The sequence below is a fragment of the Schistocerca gregaria genome, chromosome 11 (genome assembly GCF_023897955.1).
Source record: "Schistocerca gregaria isolate iqSchGreg1 chromosome 11, iqSchGreg1.2, whole genome shotgun sequence".
Taxonomy (NCBI): Eukaryota; Metazoa; Arthropoda; class Insecta; order Orthoptera; family Acrididae; genus Schistocerca; species Schistocerca gregaria.
Genome location: NC_064930.1, coordinates 63,769,928 through 63,796,064, shown reverse-complemented (window position 1 = coordinate 63,796,064; position 26,137 = coordinate 63,769,928). Strand labels below are relative to the sequence as shown.

The 26,137-nt window shown below is 40.1% G+C and overlaps 1 protein-coding gene across 4 annotated transcripts in view; it reads right to left on the bottom strand.

The window, feature by feature from the left end:
• LOC126295466 (zinc finger protein 691-like) overlaps positions 1-26,137 on the bottom strand; it is a 72,216-nt gene that overhangs the window by 20,003 nt on the left and 26,076 nt on the right. For 2 of the 4 annotated variants that reach the window (XM_049988000.1, XM_049987999.1), the window contains exons 3-5: positions 16,704-16,799; positions 8,019-8,084; positions 7,814-7,888 (exon numbers count right to left, since the gene is read on the bottom strand). In XM_049988000.1, coding sequence (XP_049843957.1) covers positions 7,814-7,888; positions 8,019-8,084; positions 16,704-16,799 — 237 coding nt within the window. The remainder of the gene's footprint in view (positions 1-7,813; positions 7,889-8,018; positions 8,085-16,703; positions 16,800-26,137) is intronic. The other 2 variants (XM_049988001.1, XM_049988002.1) reach the window with 1 other exon arrangement.

Below are 26,137 nucleotides of genomic sequence, written 5' to 3'. Positions count from 1 at the left end.
CTTTTGTTTCCTTTACTGCTTGCTCAATATACAGATTGAATAACATCAGGGAGAGGCTACAACCATGTCTCACTCCCTTCCCAACCACTGCTTCCCTTTCATGCCCCTCGACTCTTATAACTGCCATCTGGTTTCTGTACAAATTGTAAATAGCCCTCCGCTCCCTGTATTTTACCCCTGCCACCTTTAAAATTTGAAAGAGAGTATTCCAGTCAACATTGTCAAAAGCTTTCTCTAAGTCTACAAATGCTAGAAACGTAGGTTTGCCTTTTCTTAATCTTTCTTCTAAGATAAGTCGTAAGGTCAGTATTGCCTCACGTGTTCCAACATTTCTACGGAATCCAAACTGATCCTCCCCGAGGTCCGCATCTACCAGTTTTTCGATTCGTCTGTAAAGAATTTGCGTTAGTATTTTGCAGCTGTGACTTATTAAACTGATAGTTCGGTAATTTTCACATCTGTCAGCACCTGCTTTCTTTGGGATTGGAATTATTATATTCTTCTTGAAGTCTGAGGGTATTTCGCCTGTCTCATACATCTTGCTCACCAGCTGGTAGAGTTTTGTCATGACTGGCTCTCCCAAGGCCGTCAGTAGTTCTAATGGAATGTTGTCTACTTCGGGGGCCTTGTTTCGACTCAGGTCTTTCAGTGCTCTGTCAAACTCTTCACGCAGTATCGTATCTCCCATTTCGTCTTCATCTACATCCTCTTCCATTTCCATAATATTGTCCTCAAGGACATCACCCTTGTATAAACCTTCTATATACTCCTTCCACCTTTCTGCCTTCCCTTCTTTGCTTAGAACTGGGTTGCCATCTGAGCTCTTGATATTCATACACGTGGTTCTCTTCTCTCCAAAGGTCTCTTTAATTTTCTCGTAGGCAGTATCTATCTTACCCCTAGTGAGATAAGCTTCTACATCCTTACATTTGTCCTCTAGCCATCCCTGTTTAGCCATTTTGCACTTCCTGTCTATCTCATTTTTGAGACGTCTGTATTCCTTTTTGCCTGCTTCATTTACTACATTTTTATATTTTCTCCTTTCATCAATTAAATTCAATATTTCTTCTGTTACCCAAGGATTTCTAGCAGCCCTCGTCTTTTTACCTACTTTATCCTCTGCTGCCTTCACTACTTCATTCCTCAGAGCTACCCATTCTTCTTCTACTGTATTTCTTTCCCCTATTCCTGTGTATATACTGCAAATTATGCCTCTCGCTTCCTTGGCAGAATTTGCCACTTACCATCACCATCAACCGTGACGATTCACAACTAATGGAATAGCAATTCACTGAATAACAAGCTACGATCATGTTTAATTCTTGCATTGGCTATGACATTCACAGCAGAGGGCTGAGAATGCTATTGAACGCTCATTGGCTGTCAGAGAATGCGTGGCGTAGATACGTAGAACAAGACTAAACTCGACTGCCATCATTTGTGACTCCAACTACAGCTCTTTACTCATACAATATGTTTAGTGCTACTGACAAGGGATTTGCAAATGATTCTGTATTTCTAGATTTCGAAATGGCTTTTGACACTGTACCACAAAAGTGGCTTATAGTGAAATTCATGCTTAAAGAATAGTGTCTCAGTTATGTGACTGGATTTGTGATTTCCTGTCAGGGAAGTCACAGTTTGTAGTAACTGATAGAAAGTCGTTGAGTAAAACAGAAGTGTTTTCTGGTGTTCCCCAAGATAGTGTTATAGGCCCTTTGCTGTTCCTTATCTATATACAAGATTTTGGAGGAAATCTTAGCAGCTGTCTTACGCTGTCTGCAGATGATGCTGTCGTTTATCGACTAGTAAAGTCATCAGAAGATCAAAACAAATTGCAAAAGATTTAGAAAAGATATCGGTATGGCGCAAAAATTGGCAGTTGACCCTAAATAATGGAAAGTGTGATGTCATCCACATCAGTGCTAAAAGCAATCCATTAAACTTTTACACGATGGTGACGTTTGTTTTGTGGTGCGCTCAACTGCTTGGTCATCAGCTAGCCACTAGACCGCAAGCTGCGGACTCAGTATAATCAGTCAAATCTAAAGCCCTTAAATTCATCTAAATAATTGGGAATTACAAACATCTTAAATTGGAAAGAACACAGAGAAAATGCCATGGTGAGGACAAATCAAAGACTGCATTTTATTGGCAGAACACTTAGAAAAAGTAACAGAGCTACTAAAGAACTTGCGTACGCTACACTTGTCCGTCCTCTTTTGGAGTACTGCTGCACAGTCTGGAATCCTTATCAGATAGGATTAACAGATTACATCAAGGAAGTTAAAAGACGAGCAGTATGTTTTGTATTACTGAAAAATAGGGGAGAGTGTCACTGAAATGATACAGGATTTGGGGCGGACATAATTAAGACAAAGACGTTTTGCGTAGCAGTGGAATCTTCTCACGAAATTTCAGTCAACAAGTTTCTCTTCCGAATGTGAAAGTATTTTGCTAATGTCAGGCTACATAGGGAGAAATGACCATTGTAATAAAATAAGGGAAATCAGAGCTCGCACGGAAAGATTTAGGTGTCCGTTTTTTCAGTGCGCTGTTCGAGATTGAAATGACAGAGAATTACTGTGAAGGTGGTTCGATGAACCCTCTGCCATGCACGTAAGTATGATTTGCAGAGTATCCATGTAGGTAAATGCAAACAAATGGTATCACATTTGCTGACATTAATCCAGTATACGACAAGAAATCAAAGATTTATGTGGTAGAGGGGGGGATCTCAGTATAAAGGCAGTCGCCTCTCTGTGATGACGTAGCGTGTGTGTATGTGCCTTCACTGCAGCTAGGAAACAAACACCATTAGTAATAGTGCAAGTTATCTACATAAACTGTAATTCTAAGAAAGCTGCTTTAGAGAAAAATAGTTATCACATGATAAAAAAGCAAGGAAATGGAACTCTCTAATCATCAAATCACCAAGAAGTTGAATTGTTCAAGTACACTGATTGATAATTTCATTAGATTCAGTCCACAATACGAACAGAATGTAAATTATGGGCAAAGCAGAAAACTACTTGAGGCATTAAAATGGTTATGTTTGCATAGAGCAAGGGCCACAAACCATTGCCAGTAACTGAATGACGTGAACAACAAATTTTATCAAATGACAAAATATCTTGCATCCAAGAAATGGCTGCAGAAAAATGCAGTAACACCTAAATATAAACAGTCTAGATTGGAGTTGGCTGAAAAACATATGTCATTGAGATGAGAATGGGATAAAGTGATGTTCTGTGACAAGAAGAGTTTACTTTAGATGGTCCAGATGGATTTCAGTATGATTGGCATGATCTGAGAACAGAGCAGCAGGTAACAATGAGCAGAAATTTTGGTGGTGGAAGTGTTATGATTTGGGCAGCCTTCTGCGCTAAGGGTAAATCACACATTGCTTGAAGAAACACTAAAAGGAACTCTAATATGTACACTGAGATGTTAGAGACAGAATGAATTCAAATGTATGAAACCTAGGTGACAAAAATCTAATGTTTGAATATGATAATGCATATGTGCATGTTTCTGCTACAAGTAAAAAGTGGTTTGAAGATAAAGATATCACTGTCTTGCCCTGGCCTGCAAGTAGCCCAGATTTGTACCCCATGGAAATCTTTTGTGGAATACTTGCAAGGTGTGTTTATCACAATGGAAGTCAATTTACGCCATATGGGAGTTGAAAAGAATGATACAATAAGAAGGGGTGACAAATTTCATGCAAGAACTACAAACCCTGACAAAACTAATGCCAAAGGGAATTTTTGAGGTTATTAGAAAGAACAGAGGTTGGACAAAGTACTATTCAATAACACAACAGGACGGTGAGTGCCTTTATACCAATTTCCGGCCAGGAAGTGAAAACTTCTTATTTTGTTACTCATGTTATGAAAGAAACTGTGTAATTCCATCAAGACTGTTTATCTCTTATATGTAGACTATCTATTACTTTCATAATAAATTCAATACATGTGTGCTTCAGACATCGTATATACTTTTGTAGGAACCCTGCCTTTATACTGATTTCCACTACTGTATGTGTGCATGTGTATGTACATGTGTATGCATGTATTTATGCATAAATGTATATGTTATGTGTGTATGCACACGTATATTTATATATGTATGCATATGAATGTCTTTTGTTTATGTATTATGCATTTGTGTTTGTGTGTGTATATGAATACAGGGTGCCTATACGAAGTTTTTTGCTTTACTGGATCTTTCCTGCCATATCCCTGAAACTGAAAGCAGTCGCTAACTTGAGTGGAGTTGTGAAAATGTTAATGCTGCTGCAGTGGGAATGAATGGTATAAATCATAGGGACCTTTTTTTTCTAAACATCAAGGACAATAAGCTTGGTGTTTAATACAAGCTGTTACTGATTTCAAGAAACCCTCTTCACCATTTTTGTATGTATAAACAGCATCAAGTTAAGTGGAGGAGAGAAAATTTCTGCTCATTGTTACCTGCTGCTCTGTTCTCAGATCATGCCAATCATACTGAAATCCATCTGGACCATCTAAAGTAAACTCTTCTTGTCATGGAACATCACTTTATCCCATTCTCATCTCAATGACATATGTTTTTCAGCCAACTCCAATCTAGACTCTTTATATTTAGGTGTTACTGCATTTTTCTGCAGCCATTTCTTGGATGCAAGATATTTTGTCATTTGATAAAATTTGTTGTTCACGCCATAAAATATTGTTTGTTTCCTTATTTCACATGAAAACACACGTAAGTCAATAGTTAATAATATTTGCACATATTTTCTGTGCCCCGAATGTGTGATCGAGCAGGTCTCGACTCACGTGACCCAAGTCGTACTGCCTACAACTAACTTCAAATATTTTATTTTGTCCCATATTGTACAACACTGATGTGAATATACGAATATGACTGTTCTTGCCCACTTTTCATAATATGCTGCACAGCTGTGCACACAGCACTAGCCTGTGACCCACTCGGCAGGCACCCTCAGACGAGACTTGCTCATTTCTGCACACCAAATTGGCAGATGTCAGAATCACACCTATCTCGAATGACGGGACTTCCCAGCACGACCTGAATGTTCTGGTCTGGCAGCACTGGGTAAGAGCGTGATATAATATCTGTACCCTTACAATAATATAGGCCACTGTATTTAATGGAGGTATCTGATCGGCAACTTAATTAAGCCATGAGCCATTTCATGGGACCAACTTCCTTATCATCTGCGGATGAATAATTTCAAAGTCAAATTCTCACAACTGGGCCGTAGAATCTATCAGTACGATAGCTCGACCAGGGCTCTGTTGACCAATAACCACTACCTCCAGTGCTGAGCACATGGCAGACTAGAAGTAACACCAACATCCTTCACTGAAACTAATAAAAGTAGAAAAACTGACAGAGACTGCTGTTTATACATTCATTCATCAAACAGTATAAGTCTTAAATGATACAATATTGCCAGTTGCTATTTTTTGTGATCTTTGCAAGGGGTCTGACTGTGTCAAGCATGTTATTCTCTTAGAAAAAGTTTTGTGCAATTGGTGGCTTCACACACAAGTGGTCTGAATCATACTTCACAAACAGAACGCAAAAAGTTGTGCCGAATAATTCAAACAGCGTTGGAAGCGTAGAAAAATTAGTGAGTGAGGAGAAATCACAAAGGGGATCCCAAAGGTTTCAATTTTGGGTCCACTCCCATTCTTAATATATCTTAATGACCTTTCACTTAGTGTTCAAGAAGCAGAATGGTACTTTTAGTGGTGAGATTAATGTCATAATAAATCCCACCAGACACAAGGCAATGGATGATGTTGTACATGTTTCCCAAAGAATTATTAAGGGGAAGTTTACTATCTTTTGGTTCAAAAAATCAGTTTTTTTAAAATTGCATTTTTGGATCCATAAACGTGTTTAGAATCCACCATTGAAACAGTTTTACTGAATACTGAATAGAAATGTTTGTTATTCGTGGTTGGGAAAATAATAATAATAATAAACAAAAGGCACTTTCCTGAAATCGGCCTTTTTCACGCACCAGTTTTTTTTCTTTCAGAGGACGAGTTATTGTACCGGTGCTAGCGAGGAAACACACAAAATTGAAATGAAAGTCTGAATGTGCATGTTTGGAAGTTAGCCCCCAAGCATTTGCATTCTGGTGCGAAGGCTGTGGAGATTGTGACTTTCCTGGCAGTGAGCAGCTTCAACGAAAGGTATTCAGCAATTCCGAAGAACATGACAATGATGGACATCACCCTGGGACCCTATTTGACGCAGTTCTTCAAGCATTTGGACGACCACTGGATTCGAGCGGCCGAAAACTGCTTGTCACCGGCCGTACGAGCGGCTCTGGAGCAGTGCAGGATGGCCCAGGTCGAGCAGAATGCCCTCTATGTGGAAGAGGAAGGACCTCTTTATGGACCTGGAATAGCAGATTAAACGTAAGTTGCATATTATTGGATTTATATGTAGCCAAAACTTCAAATGCGTTTTTCTCTAAATGACGTTTCTTTTATCGTGCAGTATGGTAACTTCGAATCTATTGAACCGATTGGCATGTTTCTTTGTTTTCGACGAAGCTAACTAAACTGTCTAGGAGTTTTACCACTTTTATTCCGATCCATCAACTATAAATATTTTTACTTGGTCAATAAAGTTGAAAAATCGATGAGACAAACTCTATTTTTTTCAAATGGCCACCATGTTGTTTCCTGTGGTCCAAATAGCTTAAGCGAGGTACAGCTCCTAAAGAGTCTTATATACTTCGCTAACGTCAACTCAATTTTGATATCAGAAGAGCCGGCTGACCTGTGAGATACCGCGCGTGGACTGACCTGTGACATACCAAGTGTGGAGGTCTACATCGAAATTTTGTTTCATTCTGATGGCACTTATGTCTTTGCTCTTAGACATTTCTGGTCAAAAAAAATTCAGTTTGTAGAGGAAATATAAAAAAAAAATTTTGAGCAAATTTGACATTGATATCTGCAACACATCCTGAGAAAAAAATTCTCAAAGAACATGCTTTTTTTTGGGCCAAAGATAGTAAACCTCCCCTTAAATGGCTCTTAGAAAATGGACTCTCATATTTTGAAAACACACACCAAATTCAATTCTGCACAACAAATAGTAATACCAACAATTAATGTAGCACATGAGCAGGAATCAGTAAATACGGCAGAATGCTCTAAATTTTTGAGTATGGATACTGAGGAAAACTTGAACTGGAAGAAGCATACTACTGAGCTTCTCAAACAATGAAGTTCAACTACTTTTGTTCTTTGTATAAATGCTAATCTTTGAAACAACTCCCGGCGTATTTTTCCACTCAATAATGTCATATGGAATAACTTTCTGGGGTAGCTCACCACTTGCAAAGAAAGTACAGTTTGCACAAAAGCAAGCAGTAAGAATAATATGCGGTGTTCACCGACAGGTGTCATATAGGTACCTCTTCAGGGTACTAAGCATTTTCACTATGTCGTCACAATACACATATTCGCTGCAATGATACATCACAATTTGACAAGAACACTGAGGTCCACACCTACAACAGTAAAGGAAAAATGACCTTATTACCTATAATTAAAGCTGTCAATGGCTCAGAAAGTAATTGAATATTAATGTTAATCATGTACACATAACCTGTAAACTGACTCTTCCACATCATTACACAAAGAATCATTCAAATGATCTATGGAACATGCAGTTTTGCTTATTCTCACAACTTGCCAAGACCACTGCCCGCTAGGTTCATACGCACACATTGATATAAGTGCACACACACACATTATTGTAAGGTAATGATACTCACTTCAAGAGTTCCATCCAATCTAGTTCCTTTGACTTTTAAGGTACTCCTTCCTTCTCTGCCTGCATCTTTATTTGCCTGTAACAAGCAAAAACAGACAATTACTTCTTAAAGAACAAGAGCAGGCAGTCTACACAAAGCACTGCAGTAAAATTAACATATGGCTGCCAAAAGAACAAAAAAGTCTTGCTCCACTGCAAAGACTCACCTGGTGTCTGTGGGGAATTAAATTGTCTGCCAACTGTTGCACGGCAGCTAAAGCTCCTGAGGAAATCTGCAACACAGCCACAAAGGAGTATTCAAAAACAAGCAACAACAGCAGCTTCAGTAACCCTGTCAAACAAACATCTTCTAACAGTGGAATGACAACAGGCATAAATGAGTTGAGGTTTATATGCTTATCCATTATGGGTGATCTAGAAACCATACTTGTGTATCTATACATAGTGAGTCAAGCAGGACTTTACAAATTTGAAATAATATAGAAATTTATAGATGTGTCTTTTGTAGAAAACAACCTCAAGTTTCACACAAAAGTATCAAGTGACATTATGGTTCAATGTGACTACCATTTGTGATGTGGCAAGCGTCCCACAGGTAATCAGTTTCTTCCCACATTCGTTACAGCAAATCGGACATAACTTGTGCAACAGCAGTGTTGATTCGATTTTTTCAGCTCAGCTAAATACTCTCTTTGAAACTCTAAAGGCAGTAGGGGTAAAATCTAGGAAGCGAAAGGCTTTTGACAACTTGTACAGATGCCAGACAGCAGTTATTAGATTGAGAGGCATGAAAGGGAAGCAATGGTTGAGAAAGAAGTGAGGCAGGGTTTTAGCCTACCCTCGATGTTGTTCAACTGTACACTGAGCAAGCAGTGGAGGAACCCACAGAAAAATTTACAGTAGGAATTAAAGTTCAAGGAGAAGACATAAAAACTTTGAGGTTTGCTGATGAGATTGTAATTCTTCCATAGACAGTAAAGGATTTGGAAGAGCAGTTGAATGGAATGGACAGAGTCTCGAAAGGTGGGTATAAGATGAACATCGGCAAAATACAACAAGGATAATGGAACATAGTCAAATTAAATGAGTTGGTGCTAAGGGAATTAGATTAGGAAATGAGATAGTCAAAGTATTAGATGAGTTTTGCAATTTGGGCAGCAGAATAAGTGATGATGGCTGAAGTAAATCTACATCTAAATACATACTTTGCAATCCACCATACGGTGCATGGTGGAGCGTACCTCGTACGACAACTAGCATCTTCTCTCCCTGTTCCACTCCAAAACAGAACGAGGGAAAAATGACTGCCTATATGCCTCTGTACAAGCCCTAATCTCTTTTATCTTATCTTTGTGGTCTTTCCATGAAATATAAGTTGGTGGCAGTAAAATTGTACTGCAGTCAGCCTCAAATGCTGGTTCTCTAAATTTCATCAGCAGCGATTCACGAAAAGAACGCCTCCTTTCCTCCAGAGACTCCCACCCGAGTTCCTGATGCATTTCCGTAACACCTGCGTGATGATAAAACCTACCAGTAACAAATCTAGCAGCCCGCCTCTGAATTGCTTCTATGTCCTCCTTCAATCCGACCTGATAGGGATCCCAAATGCTCGAGCAGTACCCAAGAATAGGTCGTATTAGTGTTTTATAAGCGGTCTCCTTTACACATGAACCACATCTTCCCAAAATTCTACCAATGAACGGAAGACAACTATCCGCCTTCCCCACAACTGCCATTACATGCTTGTCCCACTTCATATCACTCTGTGACATTATGCTCAAATATTTAATGCTCAAATATTTAATCGATGTGACTGTGTCAAGCGCTACACTACTAATGGAGTATTCAAAAATCAAACATTACGGGATTCTTTTTCCTATTCATCTGCATTAATTTACATTTATATATATATTTAGAGATAGCTGCCATTCTTTACACCAGTCACAAATCCTGTCCAAGGCATTTTGTATCCTCCTACAGTCACTCCACGACGACACCTTCCCGTACACCACAGCATCATCAGCAAACAGCCGCACATTGCTATCCACCCTATCCAAAAGATCATTTATGTAAATAGAAAACAACAGCAGACCTACCACACATCCCATGGGCACTCCAGATGATACCCTCACATCTGATGAACACTCAGCATAGAGGACAACGTACTGGGTTCTATTACTTACGAAGTTTTCGAGCCACTCACATATTTGGGAACCAATCCCATATGCTCATATCTTAGTTAGGAGTCTGCAGTGGGGCACCGAGTCAAACACTTTCCCAAGGTCAAGGAACACGATATCATTCATCCATGGTCCGCAAGATATCATGTGAGAAAGGGACGAGTTGTGTTTTGCAGGAGCGATGCTTTATAAAGCCACGCTGATGCATGGACAGCAACTTCTCTGTCTCAAGGAAATTCATTATATTCGAACTGAGAATATGTTCGAGAATGCTGCAACAAATCGATATTAAGGATATTGGTCTGTAATTTTGAGGATCCATCCTTCTACCCTTCTTATATACAGACGTGACCTGTGCTTTTTTCCAATCACTCGGGACTTTACGTTCGGCAAGAGATTCATGATAAATGCAAGCTAAGTAAGGAGCCAATGCAGTAGAGTACTCTCTGTAAAACTGAACTGAAATCCCATCAGGGCCTGGCAATTTATTTATTTTCAACCCATTCAGCTGCTTCACAACCCCAGGGATGTCTATCACTATGTCCTCCATACGGGAATCTGTACGAGACTCAAATGGTGGTATGTTCGTACGATCCTCCTGTGTGAAAGATTTCTCAAATGCTAAATTTAAAATTTCAGCTTTCGTAGCTGTCTTCCATTGCCAGGCCAGACTGATCAGTGAGTGCCTTCAACCCGCTTACCGATTTTACGTAATACCAGAATTTCCTTGGGTTTTCAACAAAATCTTTTGCTAAGATAGTGGTTGTATGCTTCATGCATCGCTCTTTTTACAGCAGCACGAATCTCTACTAACTTTTGCCTGTCCTCATTCTCCCGCTCTTTCTTGTACCGTGAATGCAACTGCCTTTGCTTCCTGAGTATTCTCCGAATTGCTCTGTTAAACCACGGTCGGTCTTTTCCATCCGTAACCCACCTTTTTGGCACATACTTGTCCAATGCGTGATTTACAATGTGTTTACAATTTGCCCATAATTCTTCCACGTCCATCGTACCGGGAGTAAATGAAGTCGATTCATTTACAAAGTGGGATGCTAACAACTGCTTATCTGCTCTTTCCGGTAAGAATACTCTCCTAGCCTTCTTGAACGACTTTTTAACTTTCGTAACCATAGTCGTAATGACAACATCATGATCAGCTAATCCCTGTCTCAACAGTGACACCATCGATGAGGTCTGGTCTGTTCGTGGCTACCAAATCTAAAATATTTCCATTACACGTTGGCTGTCAATTTAGCTGCTCAAGACAGTTTTCGGATAATGTGTTGAAAAGTAATTCACACGATGGCTTGTCTGTACCTCCTGTAATGAATCCATAGACATCCCAGTCTGTATTAGGTAGGCTGAAGTCGCCTCCGAGTAGTAGTAGAGAGTATGTAAACTGTAGACTGGCAGTGGCAAGAAATGTGTTTCTGAAGAAAAGAAATCTGCTGGCACCAAATGTAGATTTAAGTCTTACAAAATCTTTTCTGAAAGTATTAGTCTGGAGTGTAGCCATGTGTGGAAATGAAACATGGATGATAAAAAGTTTAGACAAGAAGAGAATAAAAGAAGAATGCTGAAGATTAGATGGGTAGATCACGTAACTAATTAGGAGGTACTGAACTAAATTGGGGAGAAAAGATATTTATGGTACAACCTGACCAGAAGAACAGGTCAGTTGATAGAACACATTCTGAGACAGCAAGGGATCAGCAGTTTAGCAGCAGAGTGAAGAGAAGACAGACAGACAGAGAGAGAGAGAGAGAGAGAGAGAGAGAGAGAGAGAGAGAGAGGTGTGTGTGTGTGTGTGTGTGTGTGTGTGTGTGTGTGTTTGTGTGTTTGGGGGGGGGGGGTGTTAAAAATTGGTAAGGAAGACAAGGACATGAATACAGTAGGCAGATTCAGAAGAATGTAAGTTGCAGTAGCTATTTGGAGATGAAAAGGCTTGCACAGGGTAGAGCAGCGTGGATAGCTGGATCAAACCAGTCTTTAGACTGAAGACAGCAACAACAACAACTGCTAACGTTAGGGATCATCTACATAATTTTTAAGATGAAATCACAAGAAGCTGTCAGGACTTCAAGAAATCTGAGCCTCAACTCAATTTGTTCTCTTATCCTATCACTCCTGATATAGACACAGGAACAGAGGAGCTGCAGCTTGCTTGCTGACATGCAGTCAGATCACAATGTGAAATAAATATTTAATGCTGTGACATTAGTTGACTTTTACAAATATTTGTCTGTTAAAAAGTTTCCATGTATAAAGAAAATTGTTGGGAAAATGTTCTCTGTATTATTTGCTGGAAGAGGAGTATTTTCACAGTACCAAAGATGAACAAATACTCATAATTCTTATTGTATGCAATGCAAAGCCCTCATTTAATGAACAATTTTTTTATTCTTTTGGTTCACACTAAGTCCTCCCAAAATAGCGAAAGCAAAGAACTTGAAGTAGAACAGGTCACCTATCAGAGGTATCGGAAAGATTTTCACTTATAACTTTCGACTTGCCTCGTTTCTGAACCACCTGAAGTTGATCCCCTTACGGACCTCCACCATTTCTGGAAGTTTGTAATGTCATCATTAATCATCCTGCAGATGCTCTTTGGCAGACACTAGCTAGAAGGCTTTGATCAGAATTTCAACAATCAATCTCACTTATGATTTTTTTGTAGGAAAGGGTGATGAGGTACATCTCATTAAACTGATTCTAATATTAAACATGCTTTCAGCTATAGATCATACAAAATTAGCACAATAAACAAATTCAATAAAACTGCCACTATTTTATTTAACTTCTAACTGTAGATTTTATGGTATAGTTTATAGCTATCCTAAAATTCAAATTTAACTAATGAATGCAACCATTTTAAAAGGTGTTGATGATTTCCACTTACACAATGTGGCTCCTGAGCCAAAATAATTACCTTACCCTGCCCTTTGGCATAATCTGCTGTGGCACTGCAGCTACAGTCAAGAAAGTGTTTATTCTACGCATGCAGACAATAAGAATATTGTGTAAAGTTGATAACCAAACACCTTCCAGGCACCTTCAGGCACCCAGTAATTCTTGCACTTATATGTCACTCGGGTGATGCTGAGGGAATTAGATTAGGAAATGAGACACTTAAAGTAGTAAAGGAGTTTTGCTATTTAGGGAGTAAAATAACTGATGATGGTCGAAGTAGAGAGGATATAAAATGTAGACTGTCAATGGCAAGGAAAGCGTTTCTGAAGAAGAGAAATTTGTTAACATCGAATATAGATTTATGCATCAGGAAGTCGTTTCTGAAAGTATTTGTATGGAGTGTAGCCATGTATGGAAGTGAAACATGGACAATAACTAGTTTGGACAAGAAGAGAATAGAAGCTTTCGAAATGTGGTGCTACAGAAGAATGCTGAAGATTAGACGGGTAGATCACATAACTAATGAGGAGGTATTGAATAGGATTGGGGAGAAGAGGTGTTTGTGGCACAAGTTGACAAAAAGAAGGGACCGGTTGGCAGGACATGTTTTGAGGCATCAAGGGATCACAAATTTAGCATTGGAGGGCAGCGTGGAGGGTAAAAATCGTAGAGGGAAACCAAGAGATGAATACACTAAGCAGATTCAGAAGGATGTAGGTTGCAGTAGGTACTGGGAGATGAAGAAGCTTGCACAGGATAGACTGGCATGGAGAGCTGCATCAAACCAGTCTCAGGACTGAAGACAACAACAACAACAACAACAACAACAACAACAACATGTCACTCTCTAATGGAGTGAAATTCGGATGAACTCGTCAATTCACAACTACAGTACTGGAAGCAGAAATTACTTCCACATACAGTATGCATCCCTGTCTAGGGTTCAGAATGAACTTTTATATTCTGTGGACGTCAGGTAGGACATTCAAGATCATGAAATATTTCTATGGAGCTACTGCTCCTTCAATTAAGCAGGATATTTTAATTCAGAGCTCTAAATTTCATGTAACTCTAATAATATTTGTGCTATTTGTCAGTATATAGACTGCTGACAGCGTTCTCTGTACAGTTACACAGACTCTTTCTTTGAAATATGAGGCATAAACAGCAGACGAATGTTATACGGTAAGGAGCAGTGGTTTTATTAAAAAGTAACTGTTTTTCTTCAAAAAAAAAAAAAAAAAAAAACACACACACACACACACAGACACACACACACACGGAGAGAAGGAGGGGGAAGGGAGGGAGAGGGGAAGAGTGGGTGCACCATTACACCCCAGAATGAGAAAAAGGCAGCACATAAGGATGTAAAAAGGACGAATATGCACCCGTGAGCTACGAACTGTCTCTCTCTGGGGAAGGTTTGCGCAATAGTCTATTTTGATTTTAAAGGAGTTCTTCTCATTAATTATTTTCCACAAGCATAGTACAGTGAATGCAGCATACTACTGCCAACTTTTGGACCAAACAAGACACGCATATTGTCAGAAGAGGTGTGTGTGCACTCCCAATTTGGGACGTGTGATTGTGCTTCGTGATGACATTCGACCACACACAGCCACCAGACCTCCACAAAAAATTCAGGAATTGTTGTCGAGCACACTATAACACTGGCCCTGTAGTTCAGGCTTATTACCCTGTGATTTTCATTTATTTGGACCACTAAAGGAAGCAATCAGAGATGACAGATTTGACAATGACGGCACCATCAGTGTTCCTGCGCAACTGATTGTTGTTACAGTCACATTCATTTTACAAAAATGGGATCAAGAAACTGCCTATCTGCTGGGGAAAATACTCTTACAAGTGAACAGAACGGCATGTGATGGCACACAAACATACTTCCATTGACTCTGTTATCCATATCCCTATCCCCTAAGCTACGCCGGAGACATGCTATTTTTGTCTTTTTTGTCAATAATCCTAGTCTCTATTGAAGGTTTATATTGTTGAGGACTCATTAACTGACATTTAATTATAAGGGTGGCATGTTTGAGATAACTCTTCAATTGCTTTTGCCTTGAAATGGCATACTGCAAGTTATAACACAAAACAGCTAAATACACCAAAATCAGTACGGCATCTGCCACATCGAGTGACATGTCATTCTGATGTCACTTCCTACTGAGTAATACTGTATGGCCCCATATAGAGGTGGTATAATTCTGCCATTAACATATACTGTCATTGCACAACATTCGACACCTTTTATCTGCTCCTTTAAGTGTGTGCATCTTTGTTGGAACGCATTTCCGGCTGTATTTCCATTTGACATTTTTTGCTCCTTATCCTCTCAGGGACCGTTTCCTGCAGTTCCTCCTCATTTGGCAGAATCGTCCTGCATAAAATTATATAGAAGTAATTACCACATTTATCTGCTTAAGCAGAATACAGCTAGTCATAATTTTGTTGGTGGTACACTTTATAGAACACAGGTTGCGTCTGTATTTTAAAGTACAACTTGACTCATCCCACTTCCCTTAAGCCTCTGCTCTATCATGTGATTTACAGAATACAAGTGAGAATGAAGGAATGCATTTTATTCAGTTTTAACCAGTCAAGCTGGGTTATTTCCTTTTACCGGCACACAACACCAGGATTCCAATATGATGCCACACTGTTTACTTTCTCGCAGTGGAAGGTACATTGTGGAGTATACACTGTGCAGATCAAATAAATGTAAACATCATACGGTATGAAACTTCCTGGCAGATTAAAACTGTGTGGCGGACCAAGACTCGAACTCAGGACCTCTGCCTTTTGCGGGCAAGTGCTCTACCATCTGAGCTACCCAAGCACGATTCATGAGCTGTCCTCACAGCTTCAATTTTGCCAGTATCTCATCTCCTACCTTCCAAACCTTACAGAAGCCCTTCTGCGAACCTTGCAGAACTAGCACTCCTGAAAGAAAGGATTGAAGCTGTGGGGACAGGTCGTGAGTCACGCTTGGGTAGCTCAGTTGGTAGAGCACTTGCCCGGAAAGGCAAAGGTCCCGAGTTCGAGTCTCGGTCCGGCACACAGTTTTAATCTGCCAGGAAGTTTCATATCAGCACACACTCTGCTGCAGAGTGAAAATCTCATTCTTGATCATACGGTATTGTTGGCAGTGATATTTGCAACAGGTGCGTTCAGACGTGTGTCAGAGAAACTCTTCTTCCTCCGCACACACTGGCTCCTTCCCTTACGGATACGTGGCAGCTGTGTCGTACGTGTAACTGTGAAGTGTAGGAGAGTGTAACGAATGTGGTGTACAGCACGGTGTTAATCTTGTGATGTACAATGATAAGAGAAGGAAGAGCGTCAAATTCAGTGCTGTCACACAGCCTTCTCCTCGTGAATAGCACTTAGCCCCTGTCGAGCTTAATGTATCGTTCCCACGAACGGATCACCATCGGCAGTGTCGGTTGGCCCCATTTCGTGAGACACTACAGCAAGGTTTGGAATTTAATCTGGAACATTGGCACAAGGATTGGAGATTAGGAACTTTATCTCACCATCTCACCTCCCCTCGCACGCTGAATACAGGCAGTGAAAAATTTCATCCACCACCAGAATTCGGACTGGCTTACTCCCAAGTCGAGCACAACCACACGAGCATTCATCAGCGACATCAACTATGGAGGTTGATACAGATAAGGTCACAGATAGTCAACATCACTGTAATGTCCCACAAATAAAGAAACTGGTATGCAACACTTCCCAATCAGTAAGATAATCATAAACAAGAAAGGCTGGGCTCACCTCTGCCAGGCCTCCCGCACTGCCGCCAGCCTGCCCTCCTTCGAGAGACAGAGGGTCCGTTAGCGGTTCACCAGCTGCCACTGCTCCGCACGAGATCTGAAATGTAAACACCGAGATGAGACACCGTATCCCTGATAAACGGATTCAGGTTATCTATTAGTCATTTCACAACAGGACATCTTGTCCCACTCACAACTAGAGAGAGGAATAATGACTGTCTATATGCCTCTGCATTGACTTCTACATGATAATTGAATGTATTAATCAGCTACTTTGAAAAGGCCATGACTTCTTAAAATCGTGCCCTGAAATGAGATCCATTCTGTCTGAGATTTTGCCCACCACAGTTGTTGTTGTTGTTGTTGTTGTCTTCAGTCCTGAGACTGGTTTGATGCAGATCTCCATGCTACTCTATCCTGTGCAAGCTTCTTCATCTCTCAGTACCTACTGCAGCCTACATCCTTCTGAATCTGTTTAGTGTATTCATCTCTTGGTCTCCCTCTACGATTTTTCTCCTCCACGCTGCCCTCCAATGCTAAATTTGTGATCCCTTGATGCCTCAGAACATGTCCTACCAACCGGTCCCTTCTTCTGGTCAAGTTGTGCCACAAACTCCTCTTCTCCCCAATCCTATTCAGTACCTCCTCATTAGTTATGTGATCTATCCACCTTATCTTCAGCATTCTTCTGTAGCACCACATTTCGAAAGCTTCTATTCTCTTCTTGTCCAAATTAGTTATCGTCCATGTTTCACTTCCATACATTGCTACACTCCATACAAATACTTTCAGAAATGACTTCCTGACACTTAAATCTATACTCAATGTTAACAAATTTCTCTTCTTCAGAAACGCTTTCCTTGCCGTTGCCAGTCTACATTGTATATCCTCCCTACTTCGACCATCATCAGTTATTTTGCTCCCTAAATAGCAAAACTCCTTTACTACTATAAATGTCTCATTCCCTAATCTAATTCACACAGCATCACCCGACTTAATTCGACTACATTCCATTTCCTCACTTTGCTTTTGTTGATGTTCATCTTATATCCTCCTTTCAAGACACTGTCCATTCCGTTCAACTGCTCTTTCAGGTCCTTTGCTGTCTCTGACAGAATTACAATGTCATTGGCGAACCTCAAAGTTTTTATTTCTTCTCCGTGGATTTTAATACCTACTCTGAATTTTTCTTTTGTTTCCTTTACTGCTTGCTCAATATACAGATTGAATAACATCGGGGAGAGGCTACAACCCTGTCTCACTCCCTTCCCAACCACTGCGTCCCTTTCATGCCCCTCAACTCTTATAACTGCCATCTGCTTTCTGTACAAGTTATAAATAGCCTTTCACTACCTGTATTTTACCCCTGCCACCGTTAGAATTTGAAAAAGAGTATTCCAGTCAACATTGTCAAAAGCTTTCTCTAAGTCTACAAATGCTAGAAACGTATGTTTGCCTTTCCTTAATCTTTCTTCTAAGATAAGTCGTAAGGGCAGTATTGCCTCACGTTTTCCAACATTTCTACGGAATCCAGACTGATCTTCCCCGGGTCAGCTTCTACCAGTTTTCCACCACAGTTAGAATAGCTTTTTTGTTGCCCTCCCAATCTCTGCAGTATTCTTGTCAAATGTTATGCTCCTTCTGCATCCATCTCCCTACCCTATGAGTCCTTCCCCTGTGACTGTCCCCACTGCGATATTTGCCCCATGTACCCTTCAACCACCAGCTATACCAGCCCTGTACCTGGCAAAACCCATACTATTAAAGGGAGAGCCAACTATGAAACAACACATCATATACCAGCTTTTATGTAATCACTGTTAATCCTTTTACATCACCGTGACTACCACCTAGTTATCAGTCAGGATGAATGGGCATAGGCAGTGGGTGTATACAGGCAACACAAAATATCCTGTTGCAGAGCGTGCTGTATGACACGACAGTCGTGGCCTCTGTGTCTGTTTCACCAAACGTGACATCTGTATTCTTCCCCCAGACACCAGTTTCTCAGGAGTCCACAAGTGGAAATTAGCACTACGACACATCCTTGGTTCTCGCCACCCCCCTGGCCTTAATTCATGTTAATTCCTTCCATCTCAGCATTTCGTAAGAGTAACTACTCCTTTCTCCACTCAATTTTAGTTTGCTACGTTTTTCATTTTCTAACTTGTCTATTTTTCACTGTCCTTCTTCCCTACACACCTGAAATCACTCTTACTTCAAAAGACTTCTCTGCATTGAGAATGACATGCTTCATTCTGTTATCTAGGAATTCTTCAATCCAATCACACAATTGATCTGCTGGTCCATATGCTCTTACATTGTTCATTAAACGGCTGTGGGGAACTGTATCGAACACCTTGCGGAAGCCAAGAAACACGGCTTCTACCTGGGAAGCCGTGTCTATGGCCCTCTGAGTCTCGTGAACGAATAGCGCAAGCTGAGGTTTCACACGACCATCTTTTTCGAAACCCATGCTAATTCCTACAGAGTAGATTTCTAGTCTCCAGTAAAGTCATTATACTCGGAACATAATACGTGTTCCAAAATTCTACAACTGATCGACGTTAGAGATATAGGTCTATAGTTCTGCACATCTGTTCGATGTCGCTTCTTGAAAACTGGGATGACCTGTGCCCTTTTCCAATCCTTTGGAATGCTATGCTTTTCCAGAGAGCTGCAGTGCACTGCTGCAAGAAGGGGGGCAAGTTCCTTCGCGTACTCTGTGTAAAATCGAACTGACCACTTTTACACCAACTGATATCTTGCCTAAATCATTTTGCAGTTTGTTTTGATCATCTGATGACTTTACACGATGGTAAACGACCTCTGTACAAGCCCTAATTTCTTTCATGTTACGTTTGTGGTCTTTATGAGAAATTTACATCGGCACCAGTAGAATCATTCTGCAGTTGTCAGCCACAAATGACAGGTCTCAAAATTTCTTAGCAGTGTTTCACAAAAAGAAAGTCATCACTACTCCAGGGATTTCCATTTCAGTTTACAGTGATTTCTGTAATGCTTGCAACTTAATCAAGTTGCAGGTAACATATCTAGCAGCACTCCTCTGAACTGCAACAATGTTTACCTTTAATCAAACCTTATGCGATCCCAACCACTTGAGCAGCATTCAAGAATAGGTCACACTAGTGTTTTATAAGCTGTCTCCTCTACAGGCAACCAAAATTTTCCTAGGAAAGTTGACCATTCACCTTCACTACTACCAACACTGCATGTCCATTTCATTTCATGTCACTTTTTTTGCAAAGTTATGGCTTCATATCTAATCAGCATGAACTGTGTCAGGGAGCACACCACTGATACTATATCTGAACACTGTAGGATTGTTTTCCTACTCATTTGCATTAACTTGTATTTTTCCATGTTTAGAGGAAGCTGGTATCCATCATATCAAACAGCAATCCTGCCCTAGTCGACCTGTATCCTCCTACTGTTGCAGAAAGATGACACTTTGACATCATTAGCAAATAGGTGCTTACTGCAATTTACCCTGTCCGTCAGATCATTTATGCATGTGGGCAACAAGAAGAGTCCTAACACTCTTTCCCTGGGCACTCATGGCAATACCTTTGTGGTGGCCGCAAGTACGAACGAGGCATCTCCACCATCGCAAGTTCTTTGACTCTGTTACCCTAACGGCCCACGCCATCTTGCTTGTTGTAAGACTTATAATGTGGATGTCTGTAATAAAATATGCCAAGTCTTACAGAAATGAGTGTGTTTCCTTGGACTACAGCCACACCCTTGTTTGTGATGAATACTCACCATCCAGGACAACATACTGGGTTCTACTGCTTAAGAAACCTTCAAGCCACTTACATATTTAGAACCTATTCTGTACGCTTGGACCTTCATTAACAGCCATGATTTCTTTTGACTGCAAATAATTTATTTATAAAATCCACCACCGCAATTTCAGCTCTGTTGGCGTATTCAAGTGGAGTATTTTGAAATCTTGATTCAGCACAAGTCAAAATATTAAAGAAATACCTGACAGGTACATATGTCATCACCACATCCATATGTTTGGTGTTTACTGTGAGCATTATATTTATCTTTTACAAAAATCAAAAAACGTTTCTATTCACGAAAACAGTGGTGATATCAAATATCTAACATACAGAGGTGACGATCATGTATATACGAGTCAGATATTGTTTAAGGTTTTGAAATACACAATACACAAGGCCAAAATTGCAAGAGTGAATTTTATAAACAAATAATTTACAATCAAAGACTCTCATGATGTGTATTAAATAGTTTTACATAGCTGTGAACGATGAGTAGTTAAAGAATTTGGGATTTGCCAGTGAACCTGCATTTCCGTCTGACATGCGAAAGGATGCAGCTGAATCGAATGGACAGTGTCTTGGAAACAAACATCAAAAAAAGTCAAACAAGGGCAATAGAATGTACTCAAATTAAATTATATGATATTGAAGGAATTGGAATTATGAAATAAAATACTAAGAATAACAGATGAGTTTTGCTTTGCTATTTGAGCAGCAAAATAATTGATAATAGTCGAAGCAGAGAGGATACGTGATTGGCAACAGCAAGAAAAGCATTTCTGAAATAAGAGAAATTTGTTATCAAAGAATAAAAAATTAAATGTTGAAGTCTTATTGAACAATGAAGGAAAGATAGTTTGCTACTTACCATAAAGATAACATGCTAAGTTGCAGATAGACACAATTAAAAGACATTTACATTTAAAGCTTTTGGCCATAGCCTTTGTCGGAAAAAGAGAAACACACATCACCCATTCACACACGAATGCACACCTCACGCAAACATGATCGCCAACTCCGGCAGTCCTGTGAGTGAGATGTGCTTGCCTTATTCTGCCTGTCTGCAACTTAACATGTTATCTATCATTCCTACATTGTTGATATTCCTACCTGGAGTTTCCATTAAGTGTTTCTGAAGGTATTTGTCAGGAGAGCAGACTGTTGCAGAACTGAAACATGGTATTAAGCAGTTCAGAAAAAAAGAGAACAGAAGCTTTTGAAATGTGATGTGACAGAAAAACATTAAAGACTAGATGGGTAGATCATGTGACTAATGAGGAGTAGTGAGGAAAAAAGAAATTTATGGCACAACCTGACTAGAAGAACACATTGGTTGGTAGGCCACATTCTGAGATATTAAGGGATCACCAATTTAGTAGGGAGGAGGGGGGGGGGGGGGGGGGGGGAGTGTGAGGGATAAAAATCTAAGAGGAAGACCAAGGTATCAATACAGTAAGCTACAGTGGATAGTGTAGCATGGAGATTATAATAGTCATTTACGAACAGTTCGTTTTAATTGGGAGAAAATCCCAAATTCAAAGTTATTTGTGCCAGGAGTTGTATACACATCAAAAAAAGTTTTGCATCATCCCAGTTCCCAGAACTCCTGAAGATAGACATTGACTGTGGATATTGTATCACAGGCACAGTCCCTTTGACTGTTCAGAGATGTCACTAAACACACCCAAAGATGTAAACAACCATGCATGAGCAGCGCCTACTAGACGGAGGGGTTCTGACAGACGATCAGCTCGTCATTCCACCGGGAAGGAGGTACACGGCTCGTGTTCTCTGTAGTTCAACCATGCCTAGACAGTCAATACTGCGGTTCGATCGCATCTGCATTGTTACTTTGTGCCAGGAAGGGCTCCCAACAGGGAAATGTCCAGGTGTCTCAGAGTGAACCAAAGCAATGTGGTTCAGACATGGAGGAGATACAGAGAGACAGGAACTGTCGATGACATGCCTCGCTCAGACTGCCCAAGGGCTACTGCTGCAGTGGATGACCACTACCTATGGATTATGGCTCGGAGGAACCCTGAAAGCAATGCCGCCATGTTGAATAGTGCTTTTCGTGCAGCCACAGGACGTCGGGGTACGACTCAAACAGTGCGCAATAGGCTGCATGACGCGCAACTTCACTCCCGGCATCCATGGCGATGGCCATCTTTGCAACCACGACACTGTGCAGTGCGGTACAAATTGGTCCAACAATGTGCCAAATGGACCATTCAGGATTGACATCACATTCTCTTCACCGATGAGTGTTGCATATGCCTTCAACCAGACAATCTTTGGAGACGTGTTAGGAGGCAACCCGGTCAGGCTGAACGCCTTAAATGCACTGTCTAGTAAGTGCAGCAAGTTGGAGGTTCCTGCTGTTTTGGTGTGGCATTATATCAGGCCAATGTACGCCACTGGAGGTCACGGAAGGTGCCGTAATGGCTGTACGATACGTGAATGCTATCCCTCAATCGATAGTGCAAACCATATTGGCACAATACTGGCAAGACATTTGTCTTCATGGACGATAATTCACGCCGCCATCGTGTACATCTTGTGAACGATTTCCTTCAGGATAACGACATCGTTCGACTAGAGTGGCCAGCATGTTCTCCAGATATGAACCCTATTGAACATGCCTAGGATAGATTGAAAAGGGCTGTTTATGGACAACGTGACCCACCAACCACTCTGAGGGATCTATGCCAAATCGCCATTGAGGAGTAGAACAACCTGGACCAACAGTGCCTTGATGAACTTATGGATAGTATACCACGACGAATACAGGCAAGCATCAACGCAAGAGGACGTGCTACTGGGTATTAAAGGTACAGCAGTCTCGACCACCACCTCTGAATGTCTCGCTGTATGTTGGTACAACATGCAAGGTGTGGTTTTCATGAGCAATAAAAAGGGCGTAAATGATGTTTATGTTGATCTTTATTCCAATTTTCTGTACAGGTTGCAGAACTCTCCGAACCAAGGCAATGCAAAACTTTTTTTGATTTGTGTATACGATGAGGAATGTACATGAGCAAAGTGTATACTGTTACTCATATAAGTTTGTAATTTAAATGCTTTAATAAGTTTCTTGGTTACTTGGAGAGAAATCTCATAGGGGTGATGTGAATCACAACTTGGTTGGCTGCAGAAATGATGGTCACTGGCAGACTATGAAAACCAGTCATCATCATGCCTAAGAGAAATGCAGCTAGACTGAGACGGTGTATATAAATGCAGTTAGCTGGACAATAATTGCAATCGAATTTAACCATTTCACAAGGAAATACAATGTAGTAAGGGGATCAAAGCTTTGTTCTTTTGATGTATTGAAATTCTGAGAGCTGGCCAATGTCTATGGTCATGAACTATTATCGTTTGTATAACCACGATGGGGAAAGCACAAGAGTCATTCATATGTAGCTATCTGCAGTAAAATATATCCCAAATTAGTGTGGGTCGCTTCTGAGTGGAATATTAATGTAGTTACTTACTGGAGTGAGACAAGGAAAGAAAGATAACGTCAGAAGTGGCTGGGCAATTTTTGTGTGGTAGACTAAGGTGGTGCCTTTCAGAAGAAGTAGAAATGTCTTTTACATTATTATTTTGTATGGCAGCCACTAAGCAAAAGCTTTAAATTCGTAAGGAAACAAAATATGTAAGGTGCTCAGAATGCTATACCACAAGTGTAAGAAAAGGAAGTAATAAATTTGTTATTTGTGTTTTAAATGAGAAGCTAGCAACTGTAAGTGCCTATAATTTATTTTAAAATGAAGTGGGCTGATAGTTTTGTTTTTAGCTCACACAATCAGTTACCTGAAAGTAAATGAAAAAGTATTTTATGTAATCACAATATTGAGCCACTACAGTAACAAAGCAGTCAAGAAAAGAAAAGAGATTGCTTTGTCCATGAATCTCAGATTTAAATAAAAAAAAGAAACAAAACAAAGTTTGAATATCCATATTTGAGGTTTAAGTGCAAAAATTCTGTTATTAAAAGCCAGTTAGATTTTTCAGGATAAAAGTAATCATTTGTGAAAAAGCTCCTGATATTTGTTGGTTATAGCAGAGAAATCAGATTCATTCAAAGATGCATAATCAATAGAAGAAAATAATAGTCAGTGCATAATATTCAGGCCAAAAGAATTTTTTTTTAATTTCATTACCAATAGAAAAGTAATGTCAGAGAGGTTCACTGACGCAAAATTGCAAGAATAAGAGTGCAGCAATTTAAAAATATTGTTGTTGGCAGATGCGTGATCCTTGGAGCATAAAAAAATTACATATGCTCATGAAATAAATGTCTACCGACGATTAACGGATGAACTATTCAGCAATAAATAGTAAATGTTGACCAGTACTTAGCACTCCTGACATAGTTCTGTGATGTATATAAGAACTAATGCAATGGGAGTGCTTCATTGGTGTATCAAGCAGTCACTTGCCGACTGAATACACGAAGCTTAGCCCCATAGGCACGTTGGGCTTAAGATGAACACAACTAAAAACATAAAAGTCAAAAGGGAAAAGAGCTGCATCAAACCAGTCTTTGGTTGAAAAATCCAGCAAACAACAACAACAAAAACAGCACCTGTCACATCAGATATGCAGCCGGTGACACTTTTTCAATCGAAGTGCTACTCTTTTACTTTGAAATAAGCAATTTATTTCGGTTTTTAGCTATATTAATGTAATTGCTGATGTAGTGTTTTAATTTATTTCCTGAGTGACGTGATGCTTGGACCTTGCTGCATTATTACTATTGCAAGACACTACTGTGTTTCAGACAAACTTAAAGTTTTACCACACATTCTCAAATAATTCACATCAGCCATTTCAAAATGCGACAAACTGAAAACACCAAGAACGTGAAAAGGGAGATTACTATCCACTACATAGAGGAGGTGTTAGGTCACAGACAGGCATAATGAAAAATCAAACATTTAAGCTTTCATCCAAAAGGTCTTCTTCAGAAATAGAAATCACACACACACACACACACACACACACACACACACACAATTCACACAAGCACACCTAGCACATACATGGCCACTTTCTCCAGCAGCCAGGCAGCATTAGCCAGAGACAATGGACACGACACGTGTGTGTGTTCCAAAGAAGGCCTTTCAGTCAAAAGCTTAAATGTTTGCCTTTTCATTGTGCCTATCTGCAACTCAGCACCTCCTCTATGTTGTTTGTTGTAGTGGTCTTCAGTCCTGAGACTGGTTTGATGCAGCTCTCCATGCTATTATGTCTTGTGCAAGCTTCTTCATCTCCCAGTACCTACTGCAGCCTACATCCTTCTGAATCTGCTTAGTGTATTCATCTCTTGGTCTCCCTCTACGAATTTTACCCTCCACACTGCCCTCCAATACTAAATTGGTGATCCCTTGATGCCTCACAACATGTCCTACCAACCGATCCCATCTTCTGGTCAAGTTGTGCCACAAACTTCTCTTCTCCCCAATCCTATTCAATACTTCCTCATTAGTTATGTGATCTACCCATCTAATCTTCAGCATTCTTCTGTAGCACCACATTTTGAAAGCTTCTATCCTCTTCTTGTCCAAACTATTTATCGTCCATGTTTCACTTCCATACATGGCTACACTCCATA